General features: G+C 42.4%; 1 protein-coding gene and 1 long non-coding RNA gene across 7 annotated transcripts in view; one reads left to right on the top strand and one right to left on the bottom strand.

Annotated features, from left to right (window-relative positions):
- STARD13 (StAR related lipid transfer domain containing 13) overlaps window positions 1-15,453 on the top strand; it is a 309,317-nt gene that overhangs the window by 263,997 nt on the left and 29,867 nt on the right. For all 6 annotated transcript variants that reach the window (XM_054050879.1, XM_054050950.1, XM_054051117.1 and 3 more), the window contains 2 exons: window positions 4,943-5,014; window positions 6,987-7,068. In XM_054050879.1, coding sequence (XP_053906854.1) covers window positions 4,943-5,014; window positions 6,987-7,068 — 154 coding nt within the window. The remainder of the gene's footprint in view (window positions 1-4,942; window positions 5,015-6,986; window positions 7,069-15,453) is intronic.
- Window positions 870-8,051, bottom strand: LOC128849454 (uncharacterized). Its single transcript, XR_008447400.1, has 3 exons — window positions 7,386-8,051; window positions 4,644-4,758; window positions 870-2,033 (listed from the first exon to the last, which is right to left on the bottom strand). It is a non-coding gene; the product is annotated as an uncharacterized LOC128849454 (long non-coding RNA).

Genomic DNA, 15,453 nt, shown 5'->3' with positions numbered 1-15,453 from the left:
AAACTGCTTTCTAGGCAGTTCTCTTTCATGTGAGGAAGGATTGTCCCAGTGGTTTGGTTTCCTTAGGTTCATTAAAACGCAGCTAACGTGCACTAAAAAGGACTCTTAGAGGTTTTGGGCCAGCTGACGAATCCAACAGCAGACCATTACTCATTTGGGGGGGCTTAGTTTTTGGCCAGCTTAGAGGGTTGAGCTAGAGCTCTGAAGGGTTAGCCGGGAGCTGGTGTGGCATGAAGGGAAGCCGGAGAAAGAGTCAACCAGCATGGAGCGGGCAGAGCAGGATGTCCCCTTTGGTGGCAGCTGGCTGCTGGAGTCTTCCTCTGGTGCTGGGCACCAGCAAAGCAGTTTGTGAAGAATCAGATAAACTGCTGGGAGAAAGATTGCAAGTAACTGTCTCCATTTCAGCCCCAAAATAGCCAGGGTACCCACACGGTGTGCAGGATACAAACTCAAACCTGCCTAACACTAAGCATGGACTAAAAGTCACATCCCAGCTGTGCTCTGAACATCTGTTAAGTTTTCTGGGTGAACCTCTCTCTCTATTTTGCTCTACTTACATCTTAAATAAATTAAAAAGAGCTTTAAAGACTTGTACTTGAATCTCTACTGTGCGACATATGCTTTGGGCTACTCTGTAAGTACCTCTGATAAACATCTAATTTAATACACAGTGGGACAACTCCAGGAAGAAAGATTAAGAACAGTCCCATGAAAAAAAAAAACAAAACAAAACATAGTTTGGCTGATCAGAGAGGTGTTTGACAACATTTTATGGCACTGTTTCCATATGGCCACTGAAAGGCTTTGGTGAAGCAGGGAGCAACATCTGTGGAGCCTCTGGGATGAGATGATGTGAGGAAGCTCAGCAGCCAATGTCTGTGCACAAAGGACTTTGGACATACTTCCTGGGAGAAGCTGGTAGATGAGGGGGATATGGAAGCCATGAGATCATTACCCTGCTTTCCCTAGAAATATGTCTAGAAGGCTTTTGCTTGTGAGGATCTCAATTTTAACTCACCACTGGTAGAAAAGTGAAATGGAAAGGAGAAATTTGATTCCTAACAATCTTCAACTAGGAACTGTAAAAAGAAACAACCGTGAGAAGTCAAGGACTCTAAGACATATTGATGCTTGTCAATATTTGTGACTGAATTATTACCTAGACTTAGTAATTAATGATCGTCATTAGCTGATTCCCAAGCAAGGGGAAAGCAGTAGGTAAATTATACCTGACTCTTTTTTCAGACAGCAGAGTAGGGCAGTAGTGCATAAGCACAAACACACCACCAGGTGTGCTGGAGCAAGCGGCCTTCTGGTCACACCAAGGGTGATACTGCTTATGGACCAGTGGTGGCTCGTGTGCTAGTGGTTGTGGCTCCTGCTAGGCTTGAGGACAAAACTACAAGCCATGTCCTCTCTAAAATCACTTTTCTCAGCATGACAGCCTTTCTCTGTGCTGTTGGCAAGCTGCCTTGAAGCCACTTGTGAGCATATGTAGTTTTCCAGGTTGTTCAGGGTTGCACCAAGACAGTGCAGCTGGTTCAGACCCCTGTGTTCACCTGGATGGGGGAACTGAACTGGACCAACACTGCCAAAAGGATTTCTTCAGCCCTCCAGTGGCAGCTTCAGCGAGGTCTGTTTGGTACTGTAACTCATCACCACTCAAAGAAGTCTTCACTGATGTTTAACTAGCAAGTAACAAAAAGCAAATATTATGGTATGTGCACAGAAAGAGAAGGTTAAACTGAGCACGTCGAATTATATTTTAAGCATTACAATATCCAATAATGAAAGAATCTATGTTGCATTCTGAACCATGACTTGGATTACATGCCCAGAGTGAGATAATAGAAATCACCTTTAGTGTCTGTTGATCAGTAAATCTTTCGTCCTGCCTTTTCACCTAAACTGCAGGAGCAGCCAAGAGGGAAATGGATGGAACAGATGCCTGTATCCAGTGGAAATAGTACACTGAGTGAAGCCATATTTGTGGCTGGGCTAGCAGCACATTGCACTTCTCCCGTTCTGTTATCCTATGAATAAGAGCAAAAAAGAAAGAGAGATAAGAGAGGGAACTGGGCACTGATACATGTTTAACACCAACTATCCTGGAAGCTGACTTAACAAATCTTACTCAAGGGGGAATCTCTTTGTTTGAGGTGATCATTTAGAAAATGAGAATAGTCCAAATAGATTCCTTCATGAAGTAGATAGAGTCAAAGATTGAATGGGGAAGTTAATCCATCAATCACTGTTGACTGGTTGCAGTGTGTTACAAAGCATCTCATACAAAAGAAAAAAAAAAAAAGCAATGCATGTGATATACTTTCCTGGTTATTCCCTGCAATTATTCATCTATTGCAACCTGAGATTTTTTAGATCTCACTTCAGCTGCAGGAAGATTCCTCAGCAAGCTCCTCTGAGCAGCCAATTGCAAAAAACACTGAAATATGATAAGCATATAAAAGCATTAAATGATAGCATTCTCCATCACCCACAGCCTCTGTTAGTTGTGCTTCCACGCCAGATGAAGCAAGATGTATGTACAGCTGTTCTGAGTTGTAAAATACATTTTGAAATGGGATTGATTCATCTGTGTTTCATGAGATTGAATTAAGCAAAAGAAAAAGAGCATAAAGACTTGTCTTTTTTCCAGGGATTTAATAAAAATATTCAGTCTCACTGGAACATAATAGAGATGTGCTTTCAGCACACAGATGTGCAGTAGTGAGAGCCACATTTTATGTAAGCTGCTCATTCTTTTGTGCAATGTTAAGAACTGAATGTACTTTCATGCTCCTTTTTTCAGCTTTGACATGAACTAATGTCAAAGCAAATGAAGAGCTGGTGGTAAATCCTTTTCAGCACTGCTAATGATTGCAGCCATTGCGGAGCTGTTCCTGGCTATCTAATCATCCTTGGGAAATTGGGCTTTTGATAAGTAGACCCTTGTATTCTGAATTTTTATTCCTGCAAAAAAACTTGCCAGGATGACTCAGTATTTAGAGGAGCAGAAAGGTGTATGGGTCACATACTGCAGAGTATATTCATAGCAGATTTTATGGTGAGCTTCAGTGGGTAAAGTCATTAAGAGTATAATGAGTGATTTGAACAGAATTACTTGGGAAAAAATTCACACCAGCATCTCCTATCAATAAAAATGCATTATAGCAGAAAACAGATTTAGAACTGGAATTTTTTGCATGTGAGGCAGAATATGCAGAAAAGCAACTGAGCCTGATTTTATTTTTCCAGTTCCATTGCTTATTTTATATCTAGGGATTTGTACTATAGCTGCCTAGATTTTGCAGCCACAAATGTGCCAAAACCTGGCTGGTTCGTTCAGATTGAATAATAAGTAACATAACATGTCTACTTTCTTCTGTACCTGCACAGTCTATTCTTTAGCACTTTTCAAGTGTAAGAGGGGCAGATATATGTCTTGACTTTGATCTTGTAAAACAAAACTGTTCAAGTGGTAGATCCTGATCTAAATCTGGGCAGCAAGAAGGCATTACTCAGGTTTCCCCAGCAAGTCACACTTATCCGAGTGAGCCTGTTTTCACTTGTTCCTCCAGTCACTCTGGGAGCAGGTGCACATGCAGGCTGGGTGTGTGCAGAGCCAGACCTGGAACACTTGCTTTCTCTACAATGAATCCACAGAGCCTGGTAAAAATTGAGGTGCCCTACTGTCAACTTGCATCTCAGAGGTTGGGCACATAACCGTGTGTGACTGCTGGAGTGCCGTCTGTTTTACTTGAGATGCTTCAAAATTTATCCTCTGTTTTTGTGTAGCTGGCACTTTTTTACTGCTGCTTTAGTAATTGCACAAGACGGATCTGCCTCTCCCATTCAAAAAGCTTTAGGTCTCATGTAGTCTTTCTCTTGAATATGATCTCCTACCATTGCCTCATACTCACTTATCCCTACTGTCACACACAAAATAAGGAGGGACTGTTCCCTTGTCCAGCTGAGGATTCCCCCACCTTGTTCCATTCAGGCAGGATACATTTTGAAAGGGGAAACCTAGCACAGCATCAGCTGTGTCCATATTTCTAAATAGTGGAGAGGCAGGGACAAGATGACACAGACCGATTCCTCTCTTCCCTGCTTAATACTAGCCTTCTCAAGAAAAGATTAGTCTTGATCGATAATTGGAACAGTCCAAAACAGGCCTGGAAATGGATTAAAATTAAAGAGTGAGCAGTCTGGAGTCCAGTGGTTGAAGCTATTGCCTGTATCTATTTTATTTAGCTGCACAGACATACCTGTAGCTGTTTATCCTCCAATTGTTAGCAGCCACAAGAGAAAAGCATTGTCAGTAGTTGATCTATCCCACCTATTTTAGACAGTATTTTAAGGTGAAATGAATCACCTTTTGGAAGTAACTGTCTCTATTGACTGTGGAGGGAATCCACATAATAGAGTTCAGATGGCTAAAAGTAGGAAGACTCTTCCTACCTGTATAATTGTCCCTTCAGTAACATGAGACCTGCACTAGGGTTTTCCTGGCAGAGCTTTCAGTCACTTTGATGTTGAATTTTTCTCTGCAAGAAGTGCCAGAGAAGGAGAAAACATACTCCATGATCCCTTGTCACCCCATTTCAACCCCACTGCGTCTTCACTTCTCCCCAAAAGCTTACCTGTGGGGGAGGATAGTTCACAGGACCACAAACCTGTCTGAGCAACTTCTCCTGCTGCATGGAGATGATTAACACTTCATCCTAGTCACCAAGCAGCTATGCAAAACCTAGAGAACTGTGGAGGCAGGTGAATTTTTTTGAGAGACTATTTTACTTTCTGATGTTATAAAGAATTACTTCTTAGTGGTGACAGTAACGTTAAGCAACAAACAGCTAGAACCAAGTCTCTTTGCCATTTCCTTGTAATTAAAACATAACAAAGTAAGTATGAACTTCTATTTTTTTCTCTTTCTGCTTAGAAATCGAAGCAAAGGAAGCGTGTGACTGGTTACGTGCAGCTGGATTTCCCCAATATGCTCAGTTCTATGAAGGTAAGTAGGTTTTTCTTCTCCTTGTGCAGTGCTGAAAATGCACTGGTCCCTTGCCAGGGAGAGCTTGCAGCTGGCCAACTGTACATTTGACTGAGTTATGAACATGACTGGCTGTGTCACAAAGCTTCAGCTGCTGGACTCATACCAGTGCTTAAAGAAAAGTAAGATTCTTGCCCTCATAGCCATGGGAAGAAAAGAAAAGAGGGACATAGTTTGCATAAATCTCAAAGGTTACCAAAAAACAAATACAAAAATACAGAGGTCTCTTTTCTTAAAAAAAAAAACTTCCTGAACTTTGTCTAAAATAAGATTGAAAACTCTGAAAATTACTGAAAATTTGAATCGTACTGAAAATAAGATTGAAAAAGTTTGCAAAGTTACCGGAAGTGAATAATCTCAGCTGTGTTTTACATTTTTAAAGCAAGGAAAGCCACTATTTTGTGCTGATTCAAAGCAAATGGCCATGCCCCTTCCTAGCTGCCCAATGAAGCAGTGTCTCTGAACGTAGGACAAGTGGCTGCACTGCTGCTGGATTCAGGAATAGTTTGACACTGGGACTGGGGCTGGAGGTTTTTCCTGCTCTTCCTAGCTCAGTGCTGAGAGATAATCTGCAGCTGATCCTTATTTTTCCCAAACTGCGTATTCTCTCTGCCAAAGACACAGAGTCAGGTCAGGCCCACTTGGGCTTATTAGCCAAAGTAGAGCTCTGCCAAAAGCTATTGGACACTATCCAGGGTCAGCTTGGATCTGAATGCAGCATGGCTCCACACATGGAGCGATGACCAAGAAATCTCGTGGGTCAGAAGTTCTCTGCAGAGCTGGCTCAGACAGCGTCTATCCCCGTGCATGGGATGAGCAAGGACACCTCTGAAGCTTCTGATAGCTGAGGTCCCTTGAGGCTCAGGTGCTGGGTCCTGATGGTGCACTCAGGTACCTGGGTACTGGGAGAACCATGCAGAGATGCTCAAGTGGTGCTGCAGGAGCCGGGCAGGCTCTCTTAAACCCAGCAAGGAACTCAGAGTAATAAGCCTGCCAGACTAATGCTTACATAGATATGCGTCTACCACAGTCCCTGGGTGCCAAGTAGTACTTTATGTCTGCTTTGTAATCAGAACATCTCAGATCCCAGCTATCCCAGGAAAGGAGAGCCTGCTGCCTGCCAAACTCAAAGGGACAGTCCCTACAAAAAACAACCTGTGCTGGGCTCCCACTGTTCCCATACACTCAATAATACACTGTAGACTGTCTCTGAAAATAAAATCCTTTTTACAGGCATCTATTATGTCAGTGTTAAGCACTGGTGTCTGAAAATGCTGGCTGCAGTTCCTGTATCCCAGTGTCCTGCTGCAATACCTAAGCATGGCAGGGCAGTCTGGAGAGCAGCTACAGTGCTGGAACCCATCCCATCATTATGGAGCCTGCTAATGTGTTGCAGCCATGTCACTTTTCATTATGAATCTCAGCTCCCAGCACACTAGTCTGGCTTTTAACTAATATTGAGAGTTATAATTCAGCTTAATTTTTTTTGTCTGAAATCACTGTTATTTGGACCTGTATTAAAAGCAAAAAATTACAGAACATTTCTATTGCATGGGAAAAACGATCTGTCTAGAAAACAATTCATTGAGTCACTGTGATGGGAACGGAGAACCTTGTGGTTCATGTGGATAAAGAAAGTGTATTGGTAATTCCCTAATCTTATTTGTTTGCACTAGGCATTAGAAAGAACAGTGAACGATTGAGTTTCTTGTTAAAGCCAAAATGAAATATTCGTGCTGTCTCTTTGGTGCACAGTATGTTCAACTTTAACAGGAAAAGAAAAAATAAAGTGACTGAAAAGGGAACTAGAGTTTAGTGAAATTAGTCATACCAGATTTCAGTGAGGAAGCACATGCAAAGCATTTTAGATGTAGACAATGTATTTTCGTTTAAATAGGAAGCAGTCATCTTAATATTGTGTCTCCCTTTGTAGACTCCCAGTTTCCCATTGACATTGCTGCAGTAAAGAAAGATCATGATTTTCTTGACAAGGACCTTGTAGAACCTCTTTGCAGGTAAATAACACCTACAGTTTCTTTTCTGAGAATTTAAAAACATGAGCTGATTTGTTATTGTTAGCATAACAACAGAAGCAGCAGCAGAAACGTTTGCTTGTCCACTTGAATTAAGCAATGATAATAGTGATACCATTCTGAATTGATTTCTTTTATGGCAAAGTCCTGGAGTAGGACACTTACAGAAAACACCATATGATTTGAGAAGACCCAAATCCAATGGATTTAAAATATCTGCCTTTTAAGAAAGAACTAACAATAATATAAGCAAAACCTAAGTAAATGAGTCACATTTGAATTGCACATGAATAACTTACATCTAAGCACAGCAGAAAAGATGAAACGTCATTGCATAGAATTCAGCAAGTACCTTCTCTGGAAGCAGATGTGGTTTTCATGCTGCTGTGATTCCCTTGGTACTCTTCTTTTGGCACCAGTAACAGAAGTGGGATGAGAACCCCACAGTACTACAGCTGCTACAACTAATCACTGATTTACTTCTCCCAGAGGGCTTGTGTTGCTGTTTAGCTTTTTGTACTCTGCCTGTGATGAATATACCATACTGCATTGCTCAAGTACTGCCCCCCGGGACTCAAGAAACAGCAATTCTGTGGTAGTTTTGCAAAACCACATTGCAGAGGCATTGTTCCCGTCTTCTTTCTCCTGTGTTGGGTTCTGCTTCTCTCCTCTTCAGCAAGGACAAAGGAGCATCTGTCCCCTAACCAAGCGGGCTTTATTACAAGTTACGGAAACAACACCAAAATCAAGACAATTGGATGAAACTCTATTTCCTCTTCTGCAACTGTGGCTAAAGTCATCAGAAAGTATATGCTGTTCCACTGCCCATTGTACTGTGCACTGTAGGAAGTGAGTCTGTGATGAAAGACTGTAGTGAGAGTTTCTGAGAACCATAGAAAATAGTGCTGGAAGAGAGTTCATCTAGTCCATCTCTCCATCCTGGGAGATACCCTCCTTCCTGGAGGATCCAGGTAATTCCTGGATATGGCTGTGAGAATGCTTTCCCCAAACCCCCTTGCTGCAAGTGAAACCTATTGCTTCTCATTTTGTCTATTACAGTTACAGGGAACAGAATATTCTCTCTCTCTCTGTAGTAGCATTTGTGTGTGAATATGAATCAGTAGGAAAGACCTGGATCCCTCACTGACTGCTCTCAAGGATGCTGGGGAGCAGAATAACTGCAGACTTGATTACTGATGTTCAGCACAGCATGGTGGGAGGGATCACTATACCCATGCCTAGAGGAAACTTCTTACCACACATACATGCATCTGCCTGCTTCAGTCTGGCATAGTAGAAGACACGCTTTGCTGTAGTTTGAGAACAGGAAGTGGTAGGAAACTGAGATCTCCTCCTGTCTGCCCTTTAACACAACACTGAAGGACTATTCAAAAGTGCAAGTATGATGTCTGTCCCTGCTCTTTCTTGTGAGAGCAGATGGTGAGGTGCAGTCACTGTATAGCTCTGTGACTCTCTCTGGTCTTTCTTCTCTGAAGTAACTGGCAATGGCAGTACTTCAGTCATGGTTTCCAGGCATCACCTCTTGTTCCTTTGGCCTCTCCGTAGACTTACAGATATATCAAAAAAATTTTTGTATCTATGGGGATTTCTTTGTGAGCTGAACAGCTAAAGGCTGGGTTTTTTCCTCTTGTATTGGAGGATGAGGTTTTTGAAAATAAACTAGCAGCTGGAGAGATGCTTTCATGTGACAACATGCTTTATATTAACATAAATCAAGTGGTAGTGCTGAGACCTGTGGTACATAAGCATAGACACAGATCTTTCAAAATTATATTCTTCAAAGATAAGGGGTTTATGACTGTCTAGTAATGTTTTCTCTGGTGATCTGATTCAGAAGAAACCACCTTTTGACTTAAATTTTTGTTGGGAATTTTTAAACAGTTTAGATCTAAAAAATGAATAATATCTCATATACTAGCCAGGTAGAAATAGAAGCATTCTGTACAGTTTATATAGCTGAAAGAGTCATGTTTTTGGATTGCAGACATGTAATTCGTTGTAACTCAGCAATTCCAAACCTTTAACTGAGAGCAACCTGTAAAAAAATGGTTGTGCCAGATGTCAAAGTTCAGGTTCATCAGAAACAGTGAACAGTGTAAGCCGCTGCCCCCAGTACCAGCTTTGTTACTGTATTAGCTACCAGACCAACATCTTCCAAGTTTTCCTGAATACTGGAAATCTTCACAGCTTGGCTGACCAATGTGGCTGAGTTTCTACCCTTGCTGTACTCTGTGATGGTGTTACAGCAAGGTGCATGCCAGTATATAATACGAGAGCTGCAGGCTGTGATGTGCTTTTCTGAAACAGAAAGTGAAAAAAAAATGGTTGTTATTTCTGTATGCTCTGATTCCCAGGTTGGGAGCCAAACTTCCGTTCTTCAAACACCCAAAACTACCCTCAAAGCTATGCATGACCAAGCCTTCATGCTGGCTAATAGTGCATTCAGCCTGTAGTACTGAACAAAACGGGTGTTTCATTTTCACTTGGAGGATAATTTAAAAGCTGGAATGCCAGACAGGATAACCAGTTTGAGCTGAGTTTTAGCTCTGAATGGTAATGGTTCTAGCATAAATGCTGCATTTCTCTGCCCTTGTGGATTGAAATCAGATTCTCAAGCTCATTTTATAATCAGTCTTCTTAAGGCATAGCAGTATACAAGACCACATGAGGTACAAATGCAGATGAATCTTTTCTTTTTTTAATGCAACTGGTAGTATTTTAGCCAGAAAGCCTCAGACTCCCTGTTGCAAAAGATCTCAGTGACCTTTTTGAGATATTCTAACACTCCTGCTGTTTACAATATAATTTGAAAATTTGGCAGAGTAAAAACCAAATTTGAAGCCTTTGGGTTAGAGGCGTATCTATCAAGAGATTCCACTCAGATTTTACTGAGTAATGAACAATAGAAAATTGCTATGCAATCTGCAGGCAAACGCTGTCAGCCTGCCAAAATAATAATTGGGCATGAAAATTTTATAGCTGGATCTCTGTGTTGTTTGCAAAATAACAGCAACCAACTCTGTTCTGGGAACTTTTGTGGCTGCTGTGATAAGAGGGTGAGAAGGAAAAGCTAAGCCATGTTATACTTTTTCTGTTAACATAAATACAGTGACTAAGAATATAAAGAACGAGCGTGTAACAGTCTGGCACATAGGCCTCTAAACTAACCTCTTGAAATGTGAACTGTGCCAAGCAGCCAGAAACCTCCTTTTTCTATAGCTAGTGCCTCTTAGATAGCTTGTAAATAATCCAAAGGTCACTGTAGATAGGACATCCTACCGTTAGAGTTTTGAAGCAGTGATTGCATAGTCACTACTGTCTGCTGAGTTATATTGCTGTGGATGCTGTTAGAAGATAAGCCCAAGCCTCCACATGCAGCACAGAAAGCCTGAAGTCAGTAGAATGGCTTCCATTGACCTCAAGGAGAGTTGATTCACCTCATGTAAGCACATAGCCTATAAAATAACTCACTCAGTTGCAGCCATGATAAGAAGTCATAGAACTGAAAAACAGTATACTCTCTTCACACTCAAAACTGGTGGAGCAGGGACATGCCAGTACCAGCTTTGCACACCAGCCCTAGTGGTACTGGGAGGACACTTAGTGCTGAGTCCCCAGCAAAGCCCAGCATGAGCAGCTAGACGTCCTCTTCCCAAATTCCACAGCCCCAGAAGTAGCCACCTAGAGGCACGTCTATGCAGCACCTAAACTTGGCTGGGTTCATGCTAGCCCTCCCCATGATGCCTCCTCCTGCAAAACTAGTTGGTGTCTCTGGCTGCATTCCCCATCAGCTGCTTGGATGCAGCTGCAGCACAGGTTCGTGGGAATGCATGGAACCCCAGGTCACTTCAAAATTGTCATGCTATTATCTGGATGGCTCTCCAAGCAGAACAACAGGTCACCATGAGGTTTTCCAGCTCATCACATCCTGCATTGCTACGAGCTTGTATTTATTTGTAAACAGTTTTTAGTGCTTTACAGGATGTGAAAGTCAAAGATTTCCTGCTTCTAAAAAACTTCCTTTGTAAGGGTTTATAAGTATAGCACTGAATTTGGGATTCAGACCCCTAAATACCTGTATCTAATGCCATCCTAGATCTCCTGTAATATCTCAGACTTGTCCATGGACTGACTGGACCAAGAAGACCTGCAGCTGCTCAAAGCCAGGCTTGGTACTCCAGGGGATCTCAAAAAGCACTAGACACCACTGTTGGGGCACCTAAATCACTCCACTATAAGTATTGTTTCAAGGGACATTTTTAACATAGCTATGATGTTTTATCATAGAGATAAGTGCCTGGAGAAGAAATAAAATCAACATCAGTGAAGCACTTGCTGTAGTAAGTATTTTGCAGGCTTCCCCTGAGCACTGCAGAGCTTTCCAGACAAGCATTCAAACACATCTGGATGATTTGTTTTCTGCATAGCCAGCTCTCTTGTGTTTGTTTAATGTGATTTTTTCTGCTTTTCCCAAGTCCAGATTTTGCGTTTTGTTAACATCACAAACAGGCAGTCTTTTCCTGTGGTTTTAAGCAGTGATGTGAAAGTGTAGTGCTTCTCGCACTGTGACTGAGTCATTAGTGACAACCTTTTGTAGCCAGAGACTTTTATTTTTTTGTTTTTTTGAAAGACTTGTTGGGGACTTGGCTGCGAGTCATCTGGTGACTTTAAGCAGATGAGAAAAGCTTTCTGCCACCACTGGCACATCAACAAGGCATAAGTTGAAACACACTGGCTTTGACTGGAGTTGTTAGTATCAGGCAAGCTCACAAATACGATCATTAGTTCTCTAATTTCACTGGCAGATCTTTCCACAGCACTGGAACAGCCCCAGAAAGCATGCCAATGTTTTGTAGACGGGTGAATTTAAAACCTGAGGTTGAGCCCCTGGCACTCAGTAGAAGTAGTTTTGGTTTTGATGGAGAAAATGGTGTGGCTTCACAAACCTCCAGTTTAAGTAATGATATTCACTTTTCTAGAGCTGACCCTTCAGTCCCTGCTGAAACGATATCACTTTTGAATGCCTTTGGATGATCTTGTAGGCTTGATTGCATGATTTCTGCACCTTTCCTGCACCTATTGAGAAGAAGCAGCTCTTTTCAATAGAAATGACACAGCATGTTCAGCTGTCAGCTGGACACGTGCAGAGCTACCTGGGTGCAGATAGGGTGAAGCGTATGTCACAGGCTGTTGCTTCCTTGTCTTCCCACTCCTGAAGTGTGTGGTTGGCTCCTTGGTTTTTAGAAGGCAAGCACCATAATAGTGAATGAAAGGAGTGCTGGTCCTTGTGCAGGGTCTCTCATGTCAGCCTCCAGTTCAATTCTCAAAGGAAGCTGTCTCGAAGTTTAGAAAGTTGGGCTAGAGTCCTATGAAAAACTGTCTGTGCCTCTGTATATTTGGAATCAATATTGATAGGCAAATTTAAATTTTTTGCACTCAAAAGATGTGCTGAACATTATTCAGCCCTAGGGCCCCAAGAAAATGTAACTTTGGGTTAAGAAATTCTGTGTTTGGGCAAAAGATGAGCTTTGCAATAATAGATGTGATCCCTGAGGAGGAAGATTTGTGGGCTGAAGATATAGCTATAGAGCCACAAAGCCTGAAATTTATTTCAAGAACATTACTATCAAGCATGCAGGGTGTGCTTGTGCATGCATTATACTCACATTAATATGATAAGCACAGAAGTTTTCTGATATAGCATAACGGGTTTATTGACTTGAGTTAGGGAGGAGTATTTTACCTACAAATGAGCAGGTGATATTTTGTAAGGGAATTTTTTTTAAGGAAGATCCACATTTGGTGACCAGTTCTTTATAAGTGGTGGCAATTTGAAAGGATTTCTATTATTAGAAGTGCCAGGGAGGAATATGTTAATGCAATAAGGTTCTTATGCTATGTGAGAGATTATGTAATCGTTGTGATGATTTTTTTCGTGTTTCCTTGTAACTTATCACATACATTTCAAATGTAATCAGTTCTGGAGATTTGCAGCCTCTTCCTGAGACCCAGAAGCAACAGGGGTCTTGCTGCAAAGACACAGGAGTTGCTGGCAGCCTACAGAAGACTATTATGGACACATGGCTCTCTCACTCTGCTATTCTTTGCTTTGAAATCCAGCCCTAAATCTAGAAAATGTTCGAAATCGAACATGTTTAACTCTGAGCCTCTGCTTTTAGAAGATGGATAGTAGCAGGGAGGAGGAGGACAACAAAGCTCCCACGATCCACGAGGAAATGATTAAAGACCTGCTCAGCCAATTAGACATTCACAAGTCTATGGGGATGGATGGGATCCACCCAAGGCTATTAAGGGAGCTGGCAGAAGTGCTTGCCAAATCCCCTTCCATCATCTGCCATCAGTCCTGGCTGACTGGGGAGGTTCCATTTGACTGGAGGCTGGTAGATGTTCCACCCATTTACAAGAAGGGCCAGAGGGGGGATCTGAGAAACTACAGGCTTGACAGTCTGACCTCAGTGATCAGGAAAGTCATGGAACAGGTCATCTTGGGTGCTATCACAGAGCACACACAAGACAACAGGGTGATCAGGCCCAGTCAGCACGGGTTTATGAAAGGCACATTCTGCCAAACTAACCTGATCACCTTCTATGACAAAGTGACTCGCTCAATGGATGTGGATATAGTGTTCTTGGGTTTCAGTAAAGCCTTTTACACTGTTTTCTTCACAATATTCTGCTTGAGAAACTGGCTTCCACTGGCCTGGACAGGTGTACCCTCTGCTGAGTAAAAAAATGGTTGGATGGCCAGGCCCGGAGAGTAGTGGTAAATGGAGTTAAATTCAGCTGGAGGCCGGTCACAAGTGGTGTACCCCCAGCACTCAGTATTTGGTCCAGCCCTGTTCAATATCTTTATCAATGACTTGGGTGAAACAATTGAATGTACCCTTAGTAAGTTTGTGGATGACACTAAGCTGGGCAGAAATGTCAATCTGCTTGAGGATAGGTAGGCTCTGCAAAGGGATCTGGACAGGCTGGATCGATGGGCTGAAGCCAGCGGGATGAGGTTTACCAAGGCCAAGTGCAGAATCCTGCCCTTGGACACAACAACCCTATGCAGCGCTACAGGTTTGGGGAGGAGTGGCTGGAAAGCTGCCCAGCAGAGAAGGACCCAGAGGTGTTCGTTGACAACCAGCAGAATACGAACAAGCAGTGAGCCCAGGTGGCCAAGAAGGCCAATGGCATCTTGGCTTGTATCAGAAACGGTGTGACCAGCAGGTCCAGGGAAGTGATTCTGCCCCTGTACTCGGCACTGGTGAGGCCACACCTCAAATACTGTGTTCAGTTTTGGGCCTCTCACTACAAGAAAGGCATTGAGGTCCTGGAGCGTTTCCAGAGAAGAGCAGTGAAGCTGGTGAAGGGACTGGAGAGCAAGTTTTATGAGGAGCAAGAAGCAACTGAGGGAATTGGGGTTGTTTAGCCTGGAGAAGAGGAGGCTGTGGGGAGACCTTTTCACTGTCTTCAACTGCCTGAAAGGAGATTGTAGAGGGGTGGGTGTTGGTCTCTTTGCCTGAGTTATAGGTGATGGGACAAGAGGGAATGGCCTCAAGCTGCGCCAGGGGAGGTTCAGATTGGACATTAGGAAAAACTTTTTCACTGCAAGGGTTATTGGGCACTCGACCAGGCTGCCCAGGGAGGTGGTCGAGTCACCATCCCTGGAGGTGTTTAAAAGATAGGTAAATTAAATGCTTAGGGATATGATCTAGTAGTGGACAGGTACAGTTGGACTCGATGATCTCAAAGGTCTTTTCCAATCTAGTGATTCTATGACTCTATGATTCATGAATCAGGACCTTTAAGTATAAATAAGAATGAATCAATTATGATTAGCATGGTAGGTTCTCTGTTTAAAGAGCGTGTTTTCTTGTCCTCTGCTTGCCTCTGCACATGGGCACATTCTCTTTTTATCTTTATCGGATTGTCATTTCAGCCCGCTGTTGTCATGAGATAGCCCTGGATTTAAGGAACAGAAGCCTTACGGCATCCTTGATAATATCATTACGAATACAGTAAAAAAATAATTAAAAAATATGTATTTAAAGATGTTAGATTTGTTACATTTTGGGTGTTAACCTGTCTGCAAGATCCAAAGAGGTGGGAAAGGAACTACTGGCTGTGGAGAAACATTTAACTAACTGCTGAAAGTTCTTTATGCCAGCTTTCTAAAAGAGATATTAACTGCCTAAAGCAAGCAACTGCATCTTTTTCTTTTGTCTTTCACAAGTGCTTTGAATTTCCCTAACATGAATTTTAAATCATTTTAGACTGATTATGTCAGAGTCCTGCAGAAGGCAGCTCACATCCTTTGTCTCCTGCCACTACCCCATC

The sequence above is a fragment of the Cuculus canorus genome, chromosome 1, assembly GCF_017976375.1.
Source record: "Cuculus canorus isolate bCucCan1 chromosome 1, bCucCan1.pri, whole genome shotgun sequence".
NCBI lineage: Eukaryota > Metazoa > Chordata > Aves > Cuculiformes > Cuculidae > Cuculus > Cuculus canorus.
This window is presented reverse-complemented; position numbering and strand designations above follow the sequence as displayed.